General features: G+C 44.9%; 1 protein-coding gene across 4 annotated transcripts in view; it reads left to right on the forward strand.

Moving 5' to 3' along the window:
* The first annotated feature begins 5,973 nt into the window (after positions 1 to 5,973).
* Positions 5,974 to 20,731, forward strand: part of LOC139409576 (tyrosine-protein kinase RYK-like) — a 102,411-nt gene continuing 87,653 nt past the window's right edge. For 2 of the 4 annotated variants that reach the window (XM_071154938.1, XM_071154940.1), the window contains exon 1: positions 5,992 to 6,632. In XM_071154938.1, coding sequence (XP_071011039.1) covers positions 6,404 to 6,632 — 229 coding nt within the window. In that variant the 5' untranslated portion in view covers positions 5,992 to 6,403. Of the gene's footprint in view, positions 6,633 to 20,731 lie in introns of all 4 variants that reach the window. The other 2 variants (XM_071154941.1, XM_071154939.1) reach the window with 2 other exon arrangements.

Here is a 20,731-nt window from a genome sequence, read left to right on the forward strand (position 1 = left end):
ATAGACCTCACAGTGAAATGCAGACTGACCAGCCCTTAACCAACAGGTGTAGATAGACCTCACAGTGAAATGCTGACTGACCAGCCCTTAACCAACAGGTGTAGATAGACCTCACAGTGAGATGCTGACTGACCAGCCCTTAACCAACAGGTGTAGATAGACCTCACAGTGAAATACTGACTGACCAGCCCTTAACCAACAGGTGTAGATAGACCTCACAGTGAAATGCTGACTGACCAGCCCTTAACCAACAGGTGTAGATAGACCTCACAGTGAAATACTGACTGACCAGCCCTTAACCAACAGGTGTAGATAGACCTCACAGTGAAATGCTGACTGACCAGCCCTTAACCAACAGGTGTAGATAGACCTCACAGTGAAATGCTGACTGATCAGCCCTTAACCAACAGGTGTAGATAGACCTCACAGTGAAATAATGACTGACTTACAAGCTTTTTCCTCAATGATGCGGAGATAAAATAAGAAAATAAAAACATGAGAAATAAAACACACTTAGATGACCCCTGCTGTAGGATGACCCATGTTGTAGGATGACCCCTGTTGTAGGATGACCCATGTTGTAGGATGACCCATGTTGTAGGATGACCCATGTTGTAGGATGATCCCTGTTGTAGGATGACCCCTGTTGTAGGATGACCCCTGTTGTAGGATGACCCATGTTGTAGGATGACCCATGTTGTAGGATGACCCATGTTGTAGGATGACCCCTGTTGTTGGATGACCCCTGTTGTAGGATGACCCCTGTTGTAGGATGACGCATGTTGTCCAGAGATTGGCCTGTTGGATGACCCCTGTTGTAGGATGACCCCTGTTGTAGGATGACCCATGTTGTCCAGAGATTGGCCTGTTGGATGACCCCTGTTGTAGGATGACCCATGTTGTCCAGAGATTGGCCTGTTGGATGACCCCTGTTGTCCAGAGATTGGCCTGTTGGATGACCCCTGTTGTAGGATGACCCATGTTGTCCAGAGATTGGCCGGTTGGATGACCCCTGTTGTAGGATGACCCATGTTGCCCAGGGATTGGCCTGTTGGATGACACATGTTGCCCAGGGATTGGCCTGTTGGACGACCCCTGTTGTCCAGAGATTGGCCTGTTGTAGCCCCAGCTTGAGTAAAGACTATCAAGCAACCAACTGGAACAATGAGAATTGGCTGCTCATCAATAATGAAATGTACTAGAAACAGTCCAGACCAGTGTAAAATCCAAACATGATACATACCTCATCACTTCCATGTTATCAGTTTAGTCTCTCAGCTCAGGAAAATGTGTATAGTAGGACTGTCTGTTTTATCACAAGCAAACGCTATCTAAAATATGGATTGATTGCTTTACCATGGTCTTACAATGCCCCCCCCCCCCCCCCCCCCCCCCAAAGATTCAACCGTTTTCCCTCAGCGGCCAAAACAACAACAACAACAACAACAATCACTACTGGAAAAGAAGTGTCTGTTTTTATGGTTCTAGACTCTAAAACCAACGTCACTGCTAGCTATCATGTAAATAGTGTTTATAGGCTGTTTTCTAGGTTCATATTTTAATAATAATAAATAAATGTTCAAATGTACTTTTGTGGCATGTTTTTATTTCATCTGTATGTACAATTTCATTGTGCATTGAATGTCTAAAACTTACAGATGTTTTTTTATGTGAAACAAAGTAGACTCGATAATTGGAAAGGGTAGGGCGTCTATTTGGAGATTGCATATGAGTTCTCTGCATGCATTGCATAGTAACCCACCACGAGGTGTCTATATTGTATCAATGTGATCATATTTTGGATAGTCTCTGATTTTATTTAAGTTATAGTCTAATTAAGCAAAATGGGTCTTTTTTTTGAATTAAGGAAACAGGCTAAACAGATCTGTTTAGGCCAAACAACATCTTAACCACACACCTGTAATGTAGTTAGAACACATTATGCTGTTCAGTATTGCTCGTTGTTTGTTATATGAGAACCCCTTATTCTGTTTGTTATATGAGAGCCCATTATGCTGTTCAATATAACTTGTTTTATGGCTCATTTTACAAAGTAGACATTGTAAATTACCATTCATCTCCTCTGCACGCTCGAAAGCTTCCATTCAGGTTCCCCCCCCCCTCTGAAATTTGAAGACGTGTGCTTCCCAGACCATGCATCTTGTCATCATTTTGCACACACTGCTGATGAAAAGGCCATAGAGATAGATAGAGAACTCATCTTTGTATCTGTGCCATTATAGCGTACGTGACAGCACGGGCAGCGCCGTTGAGGCTACCTCCATTTTGAAGTAGGACATATTCACGATTGGCTCATCCCTCCTAATGACCCGGTTGGACATCACTTCAACTGGGCTTTAACCAGTGAGAAATGGCTAGCTAGTTAGCAGCGTGCAACTAGTAGTGTTTCAATCTTTGACGTCACTCTCTCTGAGACCTTGAAGTAGTTGTTTCCCTTGCTCTGCAAGGACCGCAGCTTTTGTGGAGCGATAGGTAACGACACTTTGTGGGAGGCAGTTGTTAATGTGTTCAGAGGGTTCCTGGTTCAAGCCCAGGGTTGGGGCGAGTGGTGAAATCAACACTGTTATATGGGACACCAGGAGGGATCAACCAGTGAAGTTGGAAGTCCCACCAAATCGACTACATTAAAATGGTGGAAGCCCTCAATGGCGCTGCCCATGCTAAGTGGCCTTTTGGCCGCTAGAGTCCTCTATTATTCTCTATGGTATAGGCACACACGCACCCCTCTTTGCCTCCCTCCCCAGAACCCTCCTCTTTCCAATGAAATCTGAGATTGCAAAGGGAAGGTAGAACGACCTGTGTGACTCTAGCCACAATAACGATTAACTACAAGTGCAATTTGCGGTTCACCTTCAGAATAAAAGTCCCCGATTTTAAAGTGATTGAAACGGATACAAATATTAGAATCATCATGCCATATTTGGAATAGATCATGCTAAATGAGACCGGAATGTTATATACATTTAACAAAATACAATAATTTGTTAATTTGACACAACAAAAAAAATCTGTTGAAATCGCACTGTGGATGTAGTAGACTTTATGATTGCATCTTTACTAGAAGAGATAGACATGACAACAGAAAGCAACCTGCCTCCACATGTACCTCTATCCAGACATTACTAGAAGAGATAGACATGACAACATAAAGCAACCTGCCTCCACATGTACCTCTATCCAGACATTACTAGTAGAGATGGACATGACAACAGAAAGCAACCTGCCTCCACATGTACCTCTATCCAGACATTACTAGTAGAGATGGACATGACAACAGAAAGCAACCTGCCTCCTCTATCCAGCATACAGAGCAAGCACTCATTTGAATTGTCTAGTGTAATCACGTTTTCAGATAAATGTACATTTTTTTCATCATGTATCATGATCAATGTTGGTATATTTTTATTTTACCTTTATTTAACTAGGCAAGTCAGTTAAGAACAAATTCTTATTTTCAATGACGGTGGGTTAACTGCCTGTTCAGGGGCAGAACGACAGATTTGTACCTTGTCAGCTCAGGGATTCGAACTTGCAACCTTTCGGTTACTAGTCCAACGCTCTAACCACTAGGCTACCCTTCCCCACCATATTATTAAAAAAAATCCATTTCACTTTTATTTAACCAGGTCGGCTAGTTGAGAACAAGTTCTCATTTACAACTGCGACCTGGTCAAGATAAAGCAAAGCAGTGCGACAAAAACAACAACACAGAATTACACATGGAATAAACAAACATACAGTCAATAACACAATAGAATAAGTCTATATACAGTGTGTGCAAATGGAGTAAGGAGGTAAGGCAATAAATAGGCCGTAGTGGGGAAGTAATTACAATTTAGCAAATTAACATTGCAGTGATAGATGTGCAAATGATGATGTGCAAGTAGAAATACTGGTGTGCAAAAAAGTAAATAAAAACTAATATGGGGATGAGGTAGGTAGCTGGTTGGATGGGCTATTTACAGATGGGCTGTGTACAGCTGCAGGGATCGGTAAGCTGCTCTGACAGCCGATGCTTGAAGTTAGTGAGGTAGATATGTCTCCAACTTCAGTGATTTTTGCATTTCGTTCCAGTCACTGGCAGCAGAGAACTGAAAGGAAAGGCGGCCAAAGGAGGTGTTGGCTTAATGAAACGATCATAATATTAAGTTATAGAATAATGAACTCCTTACAGCAATACCAAACTGAAATCAAGGGCATTCTGTACAGATTCGATATTGTCCTTGATTATGAATTCTGGCGTTGATGCCCAGAATTTAAAAACTGTCAGACGGAGGCAGTTGAGGTATCTACATATGTATGTTTGTTTTCCAAAGCAGTCCTTTCAGGGTAAAGAATTAACCAATTTTGTGACAAAGCACTGTTGTATGAGTTGACAGAAAACACAGTACTTGTTTAGAAAGATGTAGCTGAGTGATATAATTTTATGATATGCCTGTTTTGAATTACTCATGAAGTTAATGAAGTCATCTAATGAAATATAGATTGCTTGAATCTCAAGAGGTTTCATTTTGTGTTTCATGTCATCTTTACAAAGTTGTGTTCTGTGAGTGTCACTGAGTAGAATGATAGCCCATTTCAAAGGGTGCACAGTCTCTAATTTAGGCTGTACACATCCAATATGTACTGTATGTTCAATGCCCACTGTAGGCTGTATGCTTAATGTGTCTCATTTCACACTGTTTTTTTCAGAGTCCCACAATAAGAGCTAATACTATAATATAATATAAAAAACAGAGTTCTGTTTTGTGAGTGTCACCGAGTAGGCTGATACCCCATTTCATGGGTGCAACATCCATAGGTTAGGTTGTACAGTAAACATAATTATGCTCACAATGCAATTCTACAACATCCACGGTACAATTGCAACTTATGTTTACTTGTTTTGTGTCAAATTAACAAATTATTGTATTTTGTTGAATTTACATAACAACTAGTCCAAATATGGAATGATTCCAATATTTATATCCGTTTGAATCACTTTCTTTTGGGGGACTTTTATTTTGAAAGCGAACCAATCAATCCACTATTTGGGAAGTATGCGGGAGGGCATGGGACAGAGAATTGTATAGTTCCGGTGGATAAAGTTGTGTATGTCAACTGTAGGGGCGCTCGTGTTTTTTTTTTAAACCTTTATTTAACTAGGGAAGGTTGTTAAGAACAAATTATTATTTACAATGACGGCTTAACTGTCTTGTTCAGGGGCAGAACAACAGATTTGTACCTTGTCAGCTGGCCCAACGCTCTAACCACTAGGCTACCCTGCCGCTCCATGTTACTAGCGATCGGAAGTGTTTGGAGCGAGAGATGCAGGTTGAAGTGGCCACAGGGTAGTGCAGGTGTTGTATGCTGAGGCAGTGAAGAAAGTAGAGCAGGATGGGTCAAGTGTGAGGGATCCTGAGAGGATCCCTGTGAGTAGTAGATCTGTGCCAGCACAGAGGGATAGGCCAACGAGTGATATATGCTTCTTAAGAGTTCATAGCAATGGTTATCAACTGTACCACAGAAATGCAATGTAAATCACAGAAAATAGATGTTGTGGTGGAAGCTGCAGAGAACTATTTTGGTATATGAGATATGACTTCAGAAGGGTTACAGGGTGTGTTGAGTGGTGGTGTCCCGTCCTCCCAGGTCGTTGGCACGGTGCAGGAACAAATAGGTTCAAAGTAGTGGAATGGGGTAGTGGGTTTTTAATGAGTGTAGGTGGCAGCTGCAGTGAATTACCTGGGTGTATAAGATTTTACTGCAGAACAGTTTATGGGGTGGTGATTGTTATGAAATAGTGTTATATAGGTGTAGGGTTAGTTTGTGGTGTATTTTTTTTCCTCCTTTTTAGGAACAGGAATAATGAAGAGAATTTCATGTAGATAGGCCGTGACTGGCCTTCCACTTTAATGTTGTAGGTGGTGGTGTGTGCACCTTTAAATCGGATGTGATCCGCCAACCCCAAAGAAGAAGAAGAAGTTCACTATTGTGGCTAGCTTCACACAGGTGGAAGAACGGACCATGAAAAGATAGATATGTTATAGTCGTGGAAAATCTGAACTATTTATATTTTCTAAAATGAAATAGATCAAAGTAATAGAATACGTGTAAAAGATTGCGAATCTAGAATTGTATTTAAACATTTACAAACTTGACAAGAACCAACAAACCAAACGGTCGAGTCTGGTCGAAGTTAGCTTGTTCGGCTAATCAGTTAGCTAGCTAATCAACTATCAAGAAAAACGGCTAAACTCCTAACAAAAACAAAAAAAATGATCGTTTAAACATCAAATAGTTTCCTTTTAGGAATTAACTTTTGAGCTACGGATGAAAAAAAAAAAAGTGTAAGAAAATCCCAACTCGTGAAGAAACACAACAGCTAACAGCTACAACTGTAATGTTGTTGGGGCAACGGGGACTGGTTCTCCGCTGTGGCAACCCGTCGGTGTGTCGACGCTGGACACCTTGGGTTCAGTGGCGACTCGGGGGTTTCTTTTTCCTGCTGTTGCTGGAAGGGACCTTGTGTCTCGCCAACCCCAGCATTAGCACTGTCTCTGCTCTGGACATCAACAACCACCCCAGTGTCAACGTCTACATGAGTGAGGAGGAGGTCGGCAAGCTTTTGGGTAAGCACACACACACATAAATATATTTAATAAAGGACATTATTTAAAAAACAGCTAACTAGCTAGCAGTTGGTTAGCTGTTAGCTCATGTTAATCATAACTATTTAGTTAGGTATCGGGCATAGGGGTTAGTTTGAAATGTATGTGGTACTGGTGTGTTGTGAGGGTATACTGTATACTCCGGACTGCTTGTAAAGTAAACTGTCTAACTAACTAGTTAGCTAACGTTAACCAGCTACGCTACACCGGTTAGGTAATAACTTCAGGTGAGTCCAAACAATATGGACCGCTGAGGAAGTGGTTTTCTTTTCCGAGTAACGTCAACTCATTCATAGACGGTAACAACCTTTCAGAGCCTATTGACGGTAGTGTCTTCTGGACAGGGTAAATGACGCTCGATCTGAACGTTAACGCATCACTTACGGTAATAATTATTATATGGGTATATTGGCGATCACACAATGTAATGTGCATCCCGACACCTACTATGCGGGATGGAAACAGGACCCCCCCCCCCCCCCCCCCCCCCCCCAGGACTGAATAGACCAGCGAGTCCAGGTTACACGCATTCTAAGCCAAACTCATGCATTCACTTCTTAGAAGTATATTTAAAGAAAAAAATGAATCCGAGATCTTGTTAAACCATCACATAATGATATTTCCATACTCACATGAGCCATATGAACCCATTGCATGAACAGTAGGCGATGGCCTAACTTCTATGCTGTTTAATGAACATTCAATGGGGTCCTGTTTGACTGACTGTTCTTTGTGTTTGTGTTGTTACTGAAATTAGGCTATGCCTATGTTCTGACTACCAGTGTAATAACCATTATACCACTAGTGCAAAAACAGCCATCCTGTTCATTGGATGTTTTTAATATGGGGGTTTGTTAGCTAGCTAGAGATATGCACTAGAAGGTGGGACGGGTAGCAGTTTGGAAGCAGTCATTATCGTAGTGAGTGCCACGGCAAAACTAGGCCTTTTTGCTGGAGCAACCATTTCCACAAGGAAAGGAGAGAATAAACGTTGGAGCTGAGAGAAGCTCTAACAGCCTCTGGTAATATGGACTTGGTCCCATTTGGGATGGACTTGGTCCCATTTGGGATTCACAGATGGACTTCACTTGAGGCTGGTTTTATTATTTTGACCTCCCCACATTATAATTGGAAGAAGTGTAAACTCTTAACTGCCTATTAGCTAGAAAGGCCAACTCCTAACACATGTGGTCTAGTAGCAGCTGGTTAAACAAAGGTTAGCCGTGTGATGGAAAAAAATCATGTCCAAGTCAAGAAAGCTTTACCAGCAGCCAGCGGCATTGTACTCATGGCTTCAAACCCTATGCAGATACTTCAGTGAGTATAATTAGCTCCAACGAGTGTAAAAAGATTAGGAGTTGAGAAATAAAGTTGACATTATGAAGAACATTACCCTTGTTTCTACAGTTGGTATGTTATTTAAAATGTTTTATTCTGTTGCTAATATTCATAACATAGAAATATAACTTTTTTTTTTTTTTTTTTTAAGTACTTAAATAAAATATCTATTTTTTTGGACCCCCTGGTTGAATACCCCTTGCTGTAACATTATCTGTAGTTGTACTTCCTTATGCCCTGGCTAGACGGGGCGGCAGGTAGCCTAGTGGTTAGAGCGTTGGACTAGTTAACCGAAAGGTTGCAAGATCAAATCCCCGAGTTGACAAGGTAAAAATCTGTCGTTCTGCCCCTGAACAAGGCAGTTAACCCACTGTTCCTAGGCCGTCATTGTAAATAAGAATTTGTTCTTAACTGACTTGCCTAGTTAAATAAAGGTTTTTTAGAAAATGTTAAATGTTTTTAGATGTTTAAAAGATAATCATTTAACATTTTTTGGGGGTACTTTTACCCCCTTTTTTATCTCCCCAATTTTGTGATTTCCAATTGGTTGTTAGTCTTGTCCCATTGCTGCAACTCTACAGATTTGGGAGAGGCGAAGGTCAAGAGCTATGCGTTCTCTGAAACACGACCCTGCCAACATGCACTGCTTCTTGACACACTGCTCGTTTAACCCGGAAGCACCAAAGGTGTCAGGAGGAACCACTGTCTTTCTGCCGACCGAAGTCAGCTAGAGCGCAAGGAGTCGCTTGCGCATAATGGGACAAGGGAATCCCGGCCGGCCAAACCCTCCCCTAACCCGGGCGACGCTGGGCAATATGTGCTCCGCCTTATGGATCTCCCGGAGACATAGCCTGGGAGCGAACCCAGGGATGTAGTGACCCCTCAAGCACTGCGATGCAACGCCGTTGACCTCTGGGCCACTCTTGGAGACCCCTGGCTAGATATTTTAAGAGAAAGGGACAGATGATATAACTGAAATAAGCATAACAAAATGGTAAAAATGTAAGCATATCATGATGTATTCCTCTCATAAATGGGATGCGACTGAGTGATTTTTGAATCTTGTAGGCTAATTTTCTGTGTCATTATTTCTCTCTATTACTGAGTCCTCTTTAGTCACTTTTGAGCAAAATGCTCTTGGATTGACACAACCTTCTCACAAGGGATTGACTGCAGAAAACCCTAGCGATATTGTCTGTTTTTCATAAGGGGATTGACCGCAGCAAGCCCTAGCGATATTGTCTGTTTTTCATAAGGGGATTGACCGCAGCAAGCCCTAGCGATATTGTCTGTTTTTCATAACATTCTAATTCTATATTGCGCCAAATGTGCACCCACACCCGCAACGTTATCATGGAAAATATTACCCTTACCAATCGCTGGTCAGCGACTGAGCTGTAAATCCGGCCGTATATTGAACGTTGAGATTTGCAGCAGTCTCTTTGGCAAAGGAGTGGCATGTTAGCCTGAGTACCAGTCTATTTAGCTAAAGAGACTGGTACTGAGACTACCAGTTTTATACATCCGGTGAAACATCTGGCTCCTTGTTCTATCTCTGCCTGACCACTGCAGACAGAGATGAGAGGAATAAAATAGAGCGCATTTTAATTGTGTCGTTAGAACGCTGACCGTGGACATTTTGCCTGACAAATAACCTCGACCCCAAAATGTCATGACCATCACAGCCCTAATGTGGTTATACTTCCCCATATCCTACCCAACTCCTGTGACTCCTGCAGCAGCTAGCTACTCTGTGACTCCTTCAGCAGCTAGCTACTCTGTGACTCCTGCAGCAGCTAGCTACTCTGTGACTCCTGTGAATCCTGCAGCAGCATATCCTTCTGACAGCCTGGGTACCAATTTGTTTTAGCTAATATTCCACTCCTTGTACTCTGTCATATAGAAACGTTTAGCATAACAGGCGTGTCAAGGAGTGAAACTATAGCAAAACAGACTGGTACCCAGACTACTTCTGCCATGGCTATTTCACCTTTGTTTAGGTAACAGGTGCTGCCTCTCTAGGTAGCAAGCAAAGTGATTGTGCAGATTTAGTGACTGAGAATGAAAGGGTAATTTGTAAGGGACTGTGATCCTTTGGGGAACGGACCTAGAGTTGGGCTTCTGTTCTGCTACATAGATATCACATTAACATCAGGAGCTCCCGCCTTTTTATCATGGGGTTATGTCCTAAATGGCAGCCTATTCCCTACATGGGGCTCAATGGGCCCTGGTCAAAAGTAGTGTACTACAAAGGGAATAGGGTGCCATTTTGGGGAATAGGGTACCATTTTGGGGTCATCTCGAGGTTGGACTAAAAAAAATATTCAAGAGTTTTCTGGCTGCATATTGAATTCATTCTGTTAAAAATAGGACTTCTTTATTTAGGTTTTTCCACAAGAAGTGATTGTTTTGTCACCAAAACTGGTCGGCGTAGCAAGCACAGCTACCAGATATCGATCCCACCAGACACTTGTTGAATAAGGAGTATGCTTAGACCTGAGATCAACAGCAAAACCCTCTCGTCTCCTCTCTCTGACCCTGGACTCCAATAGAGAAGACGTGTGTTCCTGCTTTCCACTCATCCCTCTCAGACGTTTCCTCTCCTTCTCTCTGGGGTCTCCAAAGCTCTGTAATTCATTTTACAGATACTTATCAGACTCACTTTGCTGCAGGATTCACAGGAGTCACAGAGTAGCTAGCTGCTGCAGGAGTCACAGAGTAGCTAGCTGCTGCAGGAGTCACAGAGTAGCTAGCTGCTGCAGGAGTCACGGAGTAGCTAGCTGCTGCAGGAGTCACGGAGTAGCTAGCTGCTGCAGGAGTCACGGAGTAGCTAGCTGCTGCAGGAGTCACGGAGTAGCTAGCTGCTGCAGGAGTCACGGAGTAGCTAGCTGCTGCAGGAGTCACGGAGTAGCTAGCTGCTGCAGGAGTCACGGAGTAGCTAGCTGCTGCAGGAGTCACGGAGTAGCTAGCTGCTGCAGGAGTCACGGAGTAGCTAGCTGCTGCAGGAGTCACGGAGTAGCTAGCTGCTGCAGGAGTCACGGAGTAGCTAGCTGCTGCAGGAGTCACAGAGTAGCTAGCTGCTGCAGGAGTCACAGAGTAGCTAGCGGCTGCAGGAGTCACAGGGTAGCTAGCTGCTGCAGGAGTCACAGGGTAGCTAGCTGCTGCAGGAGTCACAGAGTAGCTAGCTGCTGCAGGAGTCACAGAGTAGCTAGCTGCTGCAGGAGTCACAGAGTAGCTAGCTGCTGCAGGAGTCACAGAGTAGCTAGCGGCTGCAGGAGTCACAGAGTAGCTAGCGGCTGCAGGAGTCACAGAGTAGCTAGCGGCTGCAGGAGTCACAGAGTAGCTAGCGGCTGCAGGAGTCACAGAGTAGCTAGCGGTTGCAGGAGTCACAGAGTAGCTAGCGGCTGCAGGAGTTGGGTAGGATTTGGGGAAGTAGAACCACATTAGGGCTGTGATGGTCATGACATTTTGGAGTCGAGGTTATTTGTCAGGCAAAATGTCCACGGTCAGCGTTCTAATGGCACAATTAAAATGCGCTCTATTTTCTCCTCTCATCTCTGTCTGCAGTACAACTGCGACCTGGCCAAGATAAAGCAAAGCAGTGTGACACAGAGAACCCCACAGAGTTACACATGGAATAAACAAGCATACAGTCAATAATACAGTAGAATAAGTCTATATACAGTGTGTGCAAATGGAGTAAGGAGGTAAGGCAATAAATAGACCATAGTAGTGAAGTAATTACAATTTAGCAAATTAACGCTGGAGTGATAGATGTGCATATGATGATGTGCAAGTAAGTATTCACTAGAAACCCAAACGGAAGCAAACAGAATGTGGAGGGACCTACCTGAATTTTTTTTTTTTTTTCCCCGTTAGCAACTGTTAGCAACGGTTTGGACTGAATGAGTACACCCCGGTCGTGTCTCAGATTTCTCTGCTGCTTTTTGAATGGGGGAACATGATTGGCTGTATTTACATTACAGTGAGTCTGCTCCGATCCCTGGAGCTGACACACCATGTAAACAACGTTGGAGACGGAGTCTTGGTGCTCTAAGCATTTACAGGAGAGGGCACGTTTCTCCCCGATCGCCTCAATCAATAAGTACGGTAATAGTTACATTCATAAGACATAGGCCTCAATCAATAAGTACGGTAATGGTTACATTCGTAAGACATAGGCCTCAATCAATAAGTACTGTAATAGTTACATTCATAAGACATAGGCCTCAATCAATAAGTACTGTAATAGTTACATTCATAAGACATAGGCCTAAGTAGTGTAATATGACGATAGTTACATTCATAAGACATAGGCCTAAGTAGTGTAATATGGTGATAGTTACATTCATAAGACATAGGCCTAAGTAGTGTAATATGACGATAGTTACGTAAGACATAGGCCTAAGTAGTGTAATATGACGATAGTTACGTGAGACATAGGCCTAAGTAGTGTAATATGACAATAGTAACGTAAGACATAGGCCTAAGTAGTGTAATATGACGATAGTAACGTAAGACATAGGCCTAAGTAGTAATATGACGATAGTTACATTCATAAGACATAGGCCTAAGTAGTGTAATATGGTGATAGTTACGTGAGACATAGGCCTAAGTAGTGTAATATGACGATAGTTACATTCATAAGACATAGGCCTAAGTAGTAATATGACAATAGTTACATTCATAAGACATAGGCCTAAGTAGTGTAATATGACAATAGTTACATTCATAAGACATAGGCCTAAGTAAGTAGTAATATGACGATAGTTACATTCATAAGACATATGCCTAAGTAGTGTAATATGACAATAGTAACGTAAGACATAGGCCTAAGTAGTAATATGACGATGGTTACGTAAGACATAGGCCTACAGTGTAATATGACGATAGTTACGTGAGACATAGGCCTACGTACTGTAATATGGCCACAGTTTTAGAAAACACTTCTCCTTGTTGATGCTAGGCCATCTGGATTGTCTCACATCAGGCTGAAAGGGAGGTTGTCAAATTTGGTTAGTCCTGTATGGTTGCGTTCTCCGTCTCCTGGTAGAGAAAACTTGAGTTTTGTTTTGGTAAAATCAAATCCAGCTGTATTCTAACTGTGAAAGGGATAAGGCAGGTTCCCTCGGAGGTGCTTTCTAGAAGTACGTCTGTCAGGCAGTGTACCAGGGTCTTCTCTAAAGTACCTACAGGTAACACTGCCACAGAGAGGGGACAAAGACTCAGTCACTGACATACATTTCTACATACACTTACAGCCCTTCTACCCACCTCTAGTGTCGTTGTCCACTAGCCTGGTAGTGTGTCCCACCTCTAGTGTCGTTGTCCACTAGCCTGGTAGTGTGTCCCACCTCTAGTGTCGTTGTCCACTAGCCTGGTAGTGTGTCCCACCTCTAGTGTCGTTGTCCACTAGCCTGGTAGTGTGTCCCACCTCTAGTGTTGTTGTCCGGTGGGCCAATATTACCTAGCCAGGTGAACAACCAGAGAACTGTACAGTGGGCCAATATTACCTAGCCAGGTGAACAACCAGAGAACTGTACGGTAGACCAATATTACATAGCCAGGTGAACAACCAGAGAACTGTACGGTAGACCATTATTACTTGGCCAGTTTGGTTGAAATGCAGCTGCTCACTAGAGGCCCATTTACAATGGGTGTTTTTACACAGTCCTTTCAACAGTGGTAGTCCTGGGCTGAGTGTTAGCCCCAGGATGAGCTCTTTGTTTGTCAAAAGTCTCTGGTGCCTTTCAAGTTGGCACAATGCCTGGGTTGCTATCAGGTATATATATATATATATATATATATATATATATATATATATATATATATATATATATATCTCACTCTCTTTAACACACACTGCCTGCTGTTTACTAAAAGGAATGGATTGTTATGGAATCATGGTTATATAAAATAAATATATATGGATACATATTCAGAGCATTGCACGTTCTAGTCAGTTATTTGGGAGTAAGGTTGTTTTGGGATTCTATTTTCTCTTGTCGTCTTTTCTTTTGGATAACTTAAAAAAAATGGAGCCATCATGTCATGAGGAGAATCCCTCTGGGGATAAAGAGAGAGAACTAGACCTCTTAAAGGCACCCAGACATAGCCTTCAGAGAACCAGACCCAGACATAGCCTTCAGAGAACCAGACCTCTTAAAGGCACCCAGACATAGCCTTCAGAGAACCAGACCCAGACATAGCCTTCAGAGAACCAGACCCAGACATAACCTTCAGAGAACCAGATCTCTTAAAGGCACCCAGACACAGCCTTCAGAGAACCAGACCCAGACTTAGCCTTCAGAGAACCAGACCCAGACATAACCTTCAGAGAACCAGATCTCTTAAAGGCACCCAGACACAGCCTTCAGAGAACCAGACCCAGACTTAGCCTTCAGAGAACCAGACCCAGACTTAGCCTTCAGAGAACCAGACCCAGACTTAGCCTTCAGAGAACCAGACCCAGACATAGCCTTCAGAGAACCAGACCCAGACATAGCCTTCAGAGAACTAGACCCAGACATAGCCTTCAGAGAACCAGACCCAGACATAACCTTCAGAGAACCAGACATAACCTTCAGAGAACCAGACCTCTTAAAGGCACCCAGACATAGCCTTCAGAGAACCAGACCCAGACATAACCTTCAGAGAACCAGACATAACCTTCAGAGAACCAGACCTCTTAAAGGCACCCAGACATAGCCTTCAGAGAACCAGACCCAGACATAACCTTCAGAGAACCAGACCCAGACATAACCTTCAGAGAACCAGACCTCTTAAAGGCACTCAGACATAGCCTTCAGAGAACCAGACCCAGACATAGCCTTCAGAGAACTAGACCCAGACATAGCCTTCAGAGAACCAGACCCAGACATAACCTTCAGAGAACCAGACATAACCTTCAGAGAACCAGATCTCTTAAAGGCACCCAGACATAGCCTTCAGAGAACCAGACCCAGACATAGCCTTCAGAGAACCAGACCCAGACATAGCCTTCAGAGAACCAGACCCAGACATAACCTTCAGAGAACCAGACCCAGACATAGCCTTCAGAGAACCAGACCCAGACATAACCTTCAGAGAACCAGACCTCTTAAAGGAACCCAGACATAGCCTTCAGAGAACCAGACCCAGACATAGCCTTCAGAGAACCAGACCCAGACATAACCTTCAGAGAACCAGATCTCTTAAAGGCACCCAGACATAGCCTTCAGAGAACCAGACCCAGACATAACCTTCAGAGAACCAGACATAACCTTCAGAGAACCAGACCTCTTAAAGGCACCCAGACATAGCCTTCAGAGAACCAGACCCAGACATAACCTTCAGAGAACCAGACCCAGACATAACCTTCAGAGAACCAGACCTCTTAAAGGCACCCAGACATAGCCTTCAGAGAACCAGACCCAGACATAGCCTTCAGAGAACTAGACCCAGACATAGCCTTCAGAGAACCAGACCTCTTAAAGGAACCCAGACATAGCCTTCAGAGAACCAGACCTCTTAAAGGAACCCAGACATAGCCTTCAGAGAACCAGACCCAGACATAGCCTTCAGAGAACCAGACATAACCTTCAGAGAACCAGATCTCTTAAAGGCACCCAGACATAGCCTTCAGAGAACCAGACCCAGACATAACCTTCAGAGAACCAGACCCAGACATAACCTTCAGAGAACCAGACCTCTTAAAGGGAACCCGGGCTTTTCCTCCAGGCTTCGACACAGACCGCAGCATCACTAATTGTTTTCCCACATGACTGACAGTCAGGCTGGTGACTTGTCTCGTAAATCCTTCTGTTTGACACTGGGTGCTTCACCTGGCGTTCTCTCCTCTCTTCTCCACCCCCCTCGTCTGGTGGGGCTAAAGAGATCCCCATCTCCTCCTGGTGTCCTCTGGACAGACTCTGATCCCCATCTCCTCCTGGTGTCCTCTGGACAGACTCAGATCCCCATCTCCTCCTGGTGTCCTCTGGACAGACTCAGATCCCCATCTCCTCCTGGTGTCCTCTGGTCAGACTCAGATCCCCAGCACTCTAGAAACTAGTAAAAGTAGATTAAGAAAGAAGCTCGGTCATTCATTTTCCCCCATTTTAAGAAACGTCCACATGAACAAGCAGAAGGAAAAACATGGAAATACCCTTATTTATTGAAAATGAACTTTTCATCAGCAGATTCATTATCAGCTGTGTGTGTGTGACCTGCAGATCTGTGTGTGTGTGTGTGTGACCTGCAGATCTGTGTGTGTGTGTGTGTGACCTGCAGATCTGTGTGTGTATGTGTGTGACCTGCAGATCTGTGTGTGTGTGTGTGTGACCTGCAGATCTGTGTGTGTGTGACCTGCAGATCTGTGTGTGTGTGACCTGCAGATCTGTGTGTGTGTGTGACCTGCAGATCTGTGTGTGTGTGACCTGCAGATCTGTGTGTGTGACCTGCAGATCTGTGTGTGTGTGACCTGCAGATCTGTGTGTGTGTGACCTGCAGATCTGTGTGTGTGTGACCTGCAGATCTGTGTGTGTGACCTGCAGATCTGTGTGTGTGTGTGTGACCTGCAGATCTGTGTGTGTGTGTGTGACCTGCAGATCTGTGTGTGTGTGTGTGACCTGCAGATCTGTGTGTGTGACCTGCAGATCTGTGTGTGCGCCCACACGTGTTTGTGGTTTCTAAATTCTCATAATACTAGCCTGTTGTGGCTTGATGTTTCACCATAGAGCCTCTTCAAATCAATTTCCAAATCAAATGAACACTGACCAGCTCTCCCACCAGCACCTCAGGCAGCAGCTCTGTGAAGTTGACCTGGAAGTGGAGTCCCATCTGAAAGTGTTTTACTGTCTCTGACCCCAGCCTCTGACCCCAGCCTCTGACCACTAGCGCTAATCTCTCACTCCCCTGGTTGGTATTAGGACTGATGGGGGGGGGGGGTGCTCTTATACAGAAGACCATCTGTGTGGACGGGGGGGGGGGTCTCTTATACAGAAGACCGTCTGTGTGGACGGGGGGTCTCTTACACAGAAGACCGTCTGTGTGGAGGGGGGGGGGTCTCTTATATAGAAGACCGTCTGTGTGGAGGGGGGGGTCTCTTATATAGAAGACCGTCTGTGTGGGGGGGGGGGTCTCTTATACAGAAGACCATCTATGTGGAGGGGGGGGGTCTCTTATACAGAAGACCGTCTGTGTGGAGGGGGGGGGGGGTCTCTTATATAGAAGACCGTCTGTGTGGAGGGGGGGTCTCTTATACAGAAGACCATCTGTGTGGAGGGGGGTCTCTTACACAGAAGTTTTAAAAGAGGTGTAATTTATTACTAAGGTTGGTATGCTAATGAGGTCCAAACACCTCGTATGTTGACAAGATGGTCTACCCCAAACACCCCCAACTATACAAGGCAGTGGTCTGCTCCTTTATTTTCACAAAACACCAGATAGACTTTTACTCTGTACCAGTATCACTATTGTACATTCTCAGCCAAGTGTGAACCAAACATTCCTCAAAGGTTCAACCAAGAGCCATAACAACTTCTTAAACGGCTCACTGGATGATCAACAAACGCTTTCGCCCAGTTAGTTGTGGTTACCCCGATGTAAATATCTAGGCTACGATTCAGCACTTCATGCTCCGCTTATAACAACTTCTAGTCCGAGGACGCATCTGAATATTTAAAATGTTTCTCTCTTATTTTCTCTGTACTGATGTGTGAGAGACCTGGACACTGGGACTAGCCATCCACTATGTTGATGTGAGAGAGACCTGGACACTGGGACTAGGCATCCACTATGTTGATGTGAGAGTGACCTGGACACTGGGACTAGGCATCCACTATGTTGATGTGTGAGAGACCTGGACACTGGGACTAGCCATCCACTATGTTGATGTGAGAGACCTGGACAATGGGACTAGCCATCCACTATGTTGATGTGAGAGACCTGGACACTGGGACTAGCCATCCACTATGTTGATGTGAGAGACATGGGACTAGGCATCCACTATGTTGATGTGTGAGACCTGGGACTAGGCATCCACTATGTTGATGTGAGAGACCTGGACACTGGGACTAGGCATCCACTATGTTGATGTGAGAGACCTGGGACTAGGCATCCACTATGTTGATGTGTGAGACCTGGGACTAGGCATCCACTATGTTGATGTGAGAGACCTGCACACTGGGACTAGGCATCCACTATGTTGATGTGAGAGACCTGGGACTAGGCATCCACTATGTTAATGTGACAGAGACCTGGACACTGGGACTAGCCATCCACTATGTTGATGTGAGAGACCTGGGACTAGGCATCCACTATGTTGATGTGTGAGACCTGGGACTAGGCATCCACTATGTTGATGTGAGAGACCTGGACACTGGGACTAGGCATCCACTATGTTGATGTGAGAGACCTGGGACTAGGCATCCACTATGTTGATGTGAGAGACCTGGGACTAGGCATCCACTATGTTGATGTGAGAGACCTGGGACTAGGCATCCACTATGTTGATGTGAGAGAGACCTGGACACTGGGACTAGCCATCCACTATGTTGATGTGAGAGACCTGGGACTAGGCATCCACTATGTTGATGTGAGAGAGACCTGGACACTGGGACCAGGTGTCCACTATGTTGATGTGTGAGAGACCTGGGACTAGGCATCCACTATGTTGATGTGAGAGACCTGGGACTAGGCATCCACTATGTTGATGTGAGAGACCTGGGACTAGGCATCCACTATGTTGATGTGAGAGAGACCTGGACACTGGGACTAGCCATCCACTATGTTGATGTGTGAGACCTGGGACTAGGCATCCACTATGTTGATGTGAGAGACCTGGACACTGGGACTAGGCATCCACTATGTTGATGTGAGAGAGACCTGGACACTGGGACTAGGCATCCACTATGTTGATGTGAGAGACCTGGGACTAGGCATCCACTATGTTGATGTGTGAGAGACCTGGGACTAGGCATCCACTATGTTGATGTGAGAGAGACCTGGACACTGGGACTAGGCATCCACTATGTTGATGTGAGAGACCTGGGACTAGGCATCCACTATGTTGATGTGAGAGAGACCTGGACACTGGGACCAGGTGTCCACTATGTTGATGTGTGAGAGACCTGGGACTAGGCATCCACTATGTTGATGTGAGAGACCTGGGACTAGGCATCCACTATGTTGATGTGAGAGACCTGGGACTAGGCATCCACTATGTTGATGTGAGAGAGACCTGGGACTAGGCATCCACTATGTTGATGTGAGAGAGACCTGGGACTAGGCATCCACTATGTTGATGTGAGAGACCTGGACACTGGGACTAGGCATCCACTATGTTGATGTGTGAGACCTGGGACTAGGCATCCACTATGTTGATGTGAGAGACCTGGGACTAGGCATCCACTATGTTGATGTGAGAGAGACCTGGACACTGGGACTAGCCATCCACTATGTTGATGTGAGAGACCTGGGACTAGGCATCCACTATGTTGATGTGAGAGAGACCTGGACACTGGGACTAGGCATCCACTATGTTGATGTGAGAGACCTGGGACTAGGCATCCACTATGTTGATGTGAGACCTGGGACTAGGCATCCACTATGTTGATGTGTGAGACCTGGGACTAGGCATCCACTATGTTGATGTGAGAGACCTGGACACTGGGACTAGGCATCCACTATGTTGATGTGAGAGACCTGGGACTAGGCATCCACTATGTTGATGTGTGAGACCTGGGACTAGGCATCCACTATGTTGATGTGAGAGACCTGGACACTGGGACTAGGCATCCACTATGTTGATGTGAGAGACTTGGGACTAGGCATCCACTATGTTGATGTGAGAGACCTGGGACTAGGCATCCACTATGTTGATGTGAGAGACCTGGACACTGGGACTAGGCATCCACTATGTTGATGTGAGAGACCTGGGACTAGGCATCCACTATGTTGATGTGTGAGACCTGGGACTAGGCATCCACTATGTTGATGTGAGAGACCTGGACACTGGGACTAGGCATCCACTATGTTGATGTGTGAGAGACCTGGACACTGGGACTAGCCATCCACTATGTTGATTTGAGAGACCTGGACACTGGGACTAGCCATCCACTATGTTGATGTGAGAGAGACCTGGACACTGGGACTAGCCATCCACTATGTTGATGTGAGAGAGACCTGGACACTGGGACTAGGCATCCACTATGTTGATGTGAGAGACATGGGACTAGGCATCCACTATGTTGATGTGTGAGACCTGGGACTAGGCATCCACTATGTTGATGTGAGAGACCTGGACACTGGGACTAGGCATCCACTATGTTGATGTGAGAGACCTGGGACTAGGCATCCACTATGTTGATGTGTGAGACCTGGGACTAGGCATCCACTATGTTGATGTGAGAGACCTGGACACTGGGACTAGGCATCCACTATGTTGATGTGAGAGACCTGGGACTAGGCATCCACTATGTTGATGTGAGAGACCTGGGACTAGGCATCCACTATGTTGATGTGAGAGACCTGCACACTGGGACTAGGCATCCACTATGTTGATGTGAGAGACCTGGGACTAGGCATCCACTATGTTAATGTGAGAGAGACCTGGACACTGGGACTAGCCATCCACTATGTTGATGTGAGAGACCTGGGACTAGGCATCCACTATGTTGATGTGTGAGACCTGGGACTAGGCATCCACTATGTTGATGTGAGAGACCTGGACACTGGGACTAGGC

The sequence above is a fragment of the Oncorhynchus clarkii genome, chromosome 5, assembly GCF_045791955.1.
Source record: "Oncorhynchus clarkii lewisi isolate Uvic-CL-2024 chromosome 5, UVic_Ocla_1.0, whole genome shotgun sequence".
NCBI classification, from domain to species: domain Eukaryota; kingdom Metazoa; phylum Chordata; class Actinopteri; order Salmoniformes; family Salmonidae; genus Oncorhynchus; species Oncorhynchus clarkii.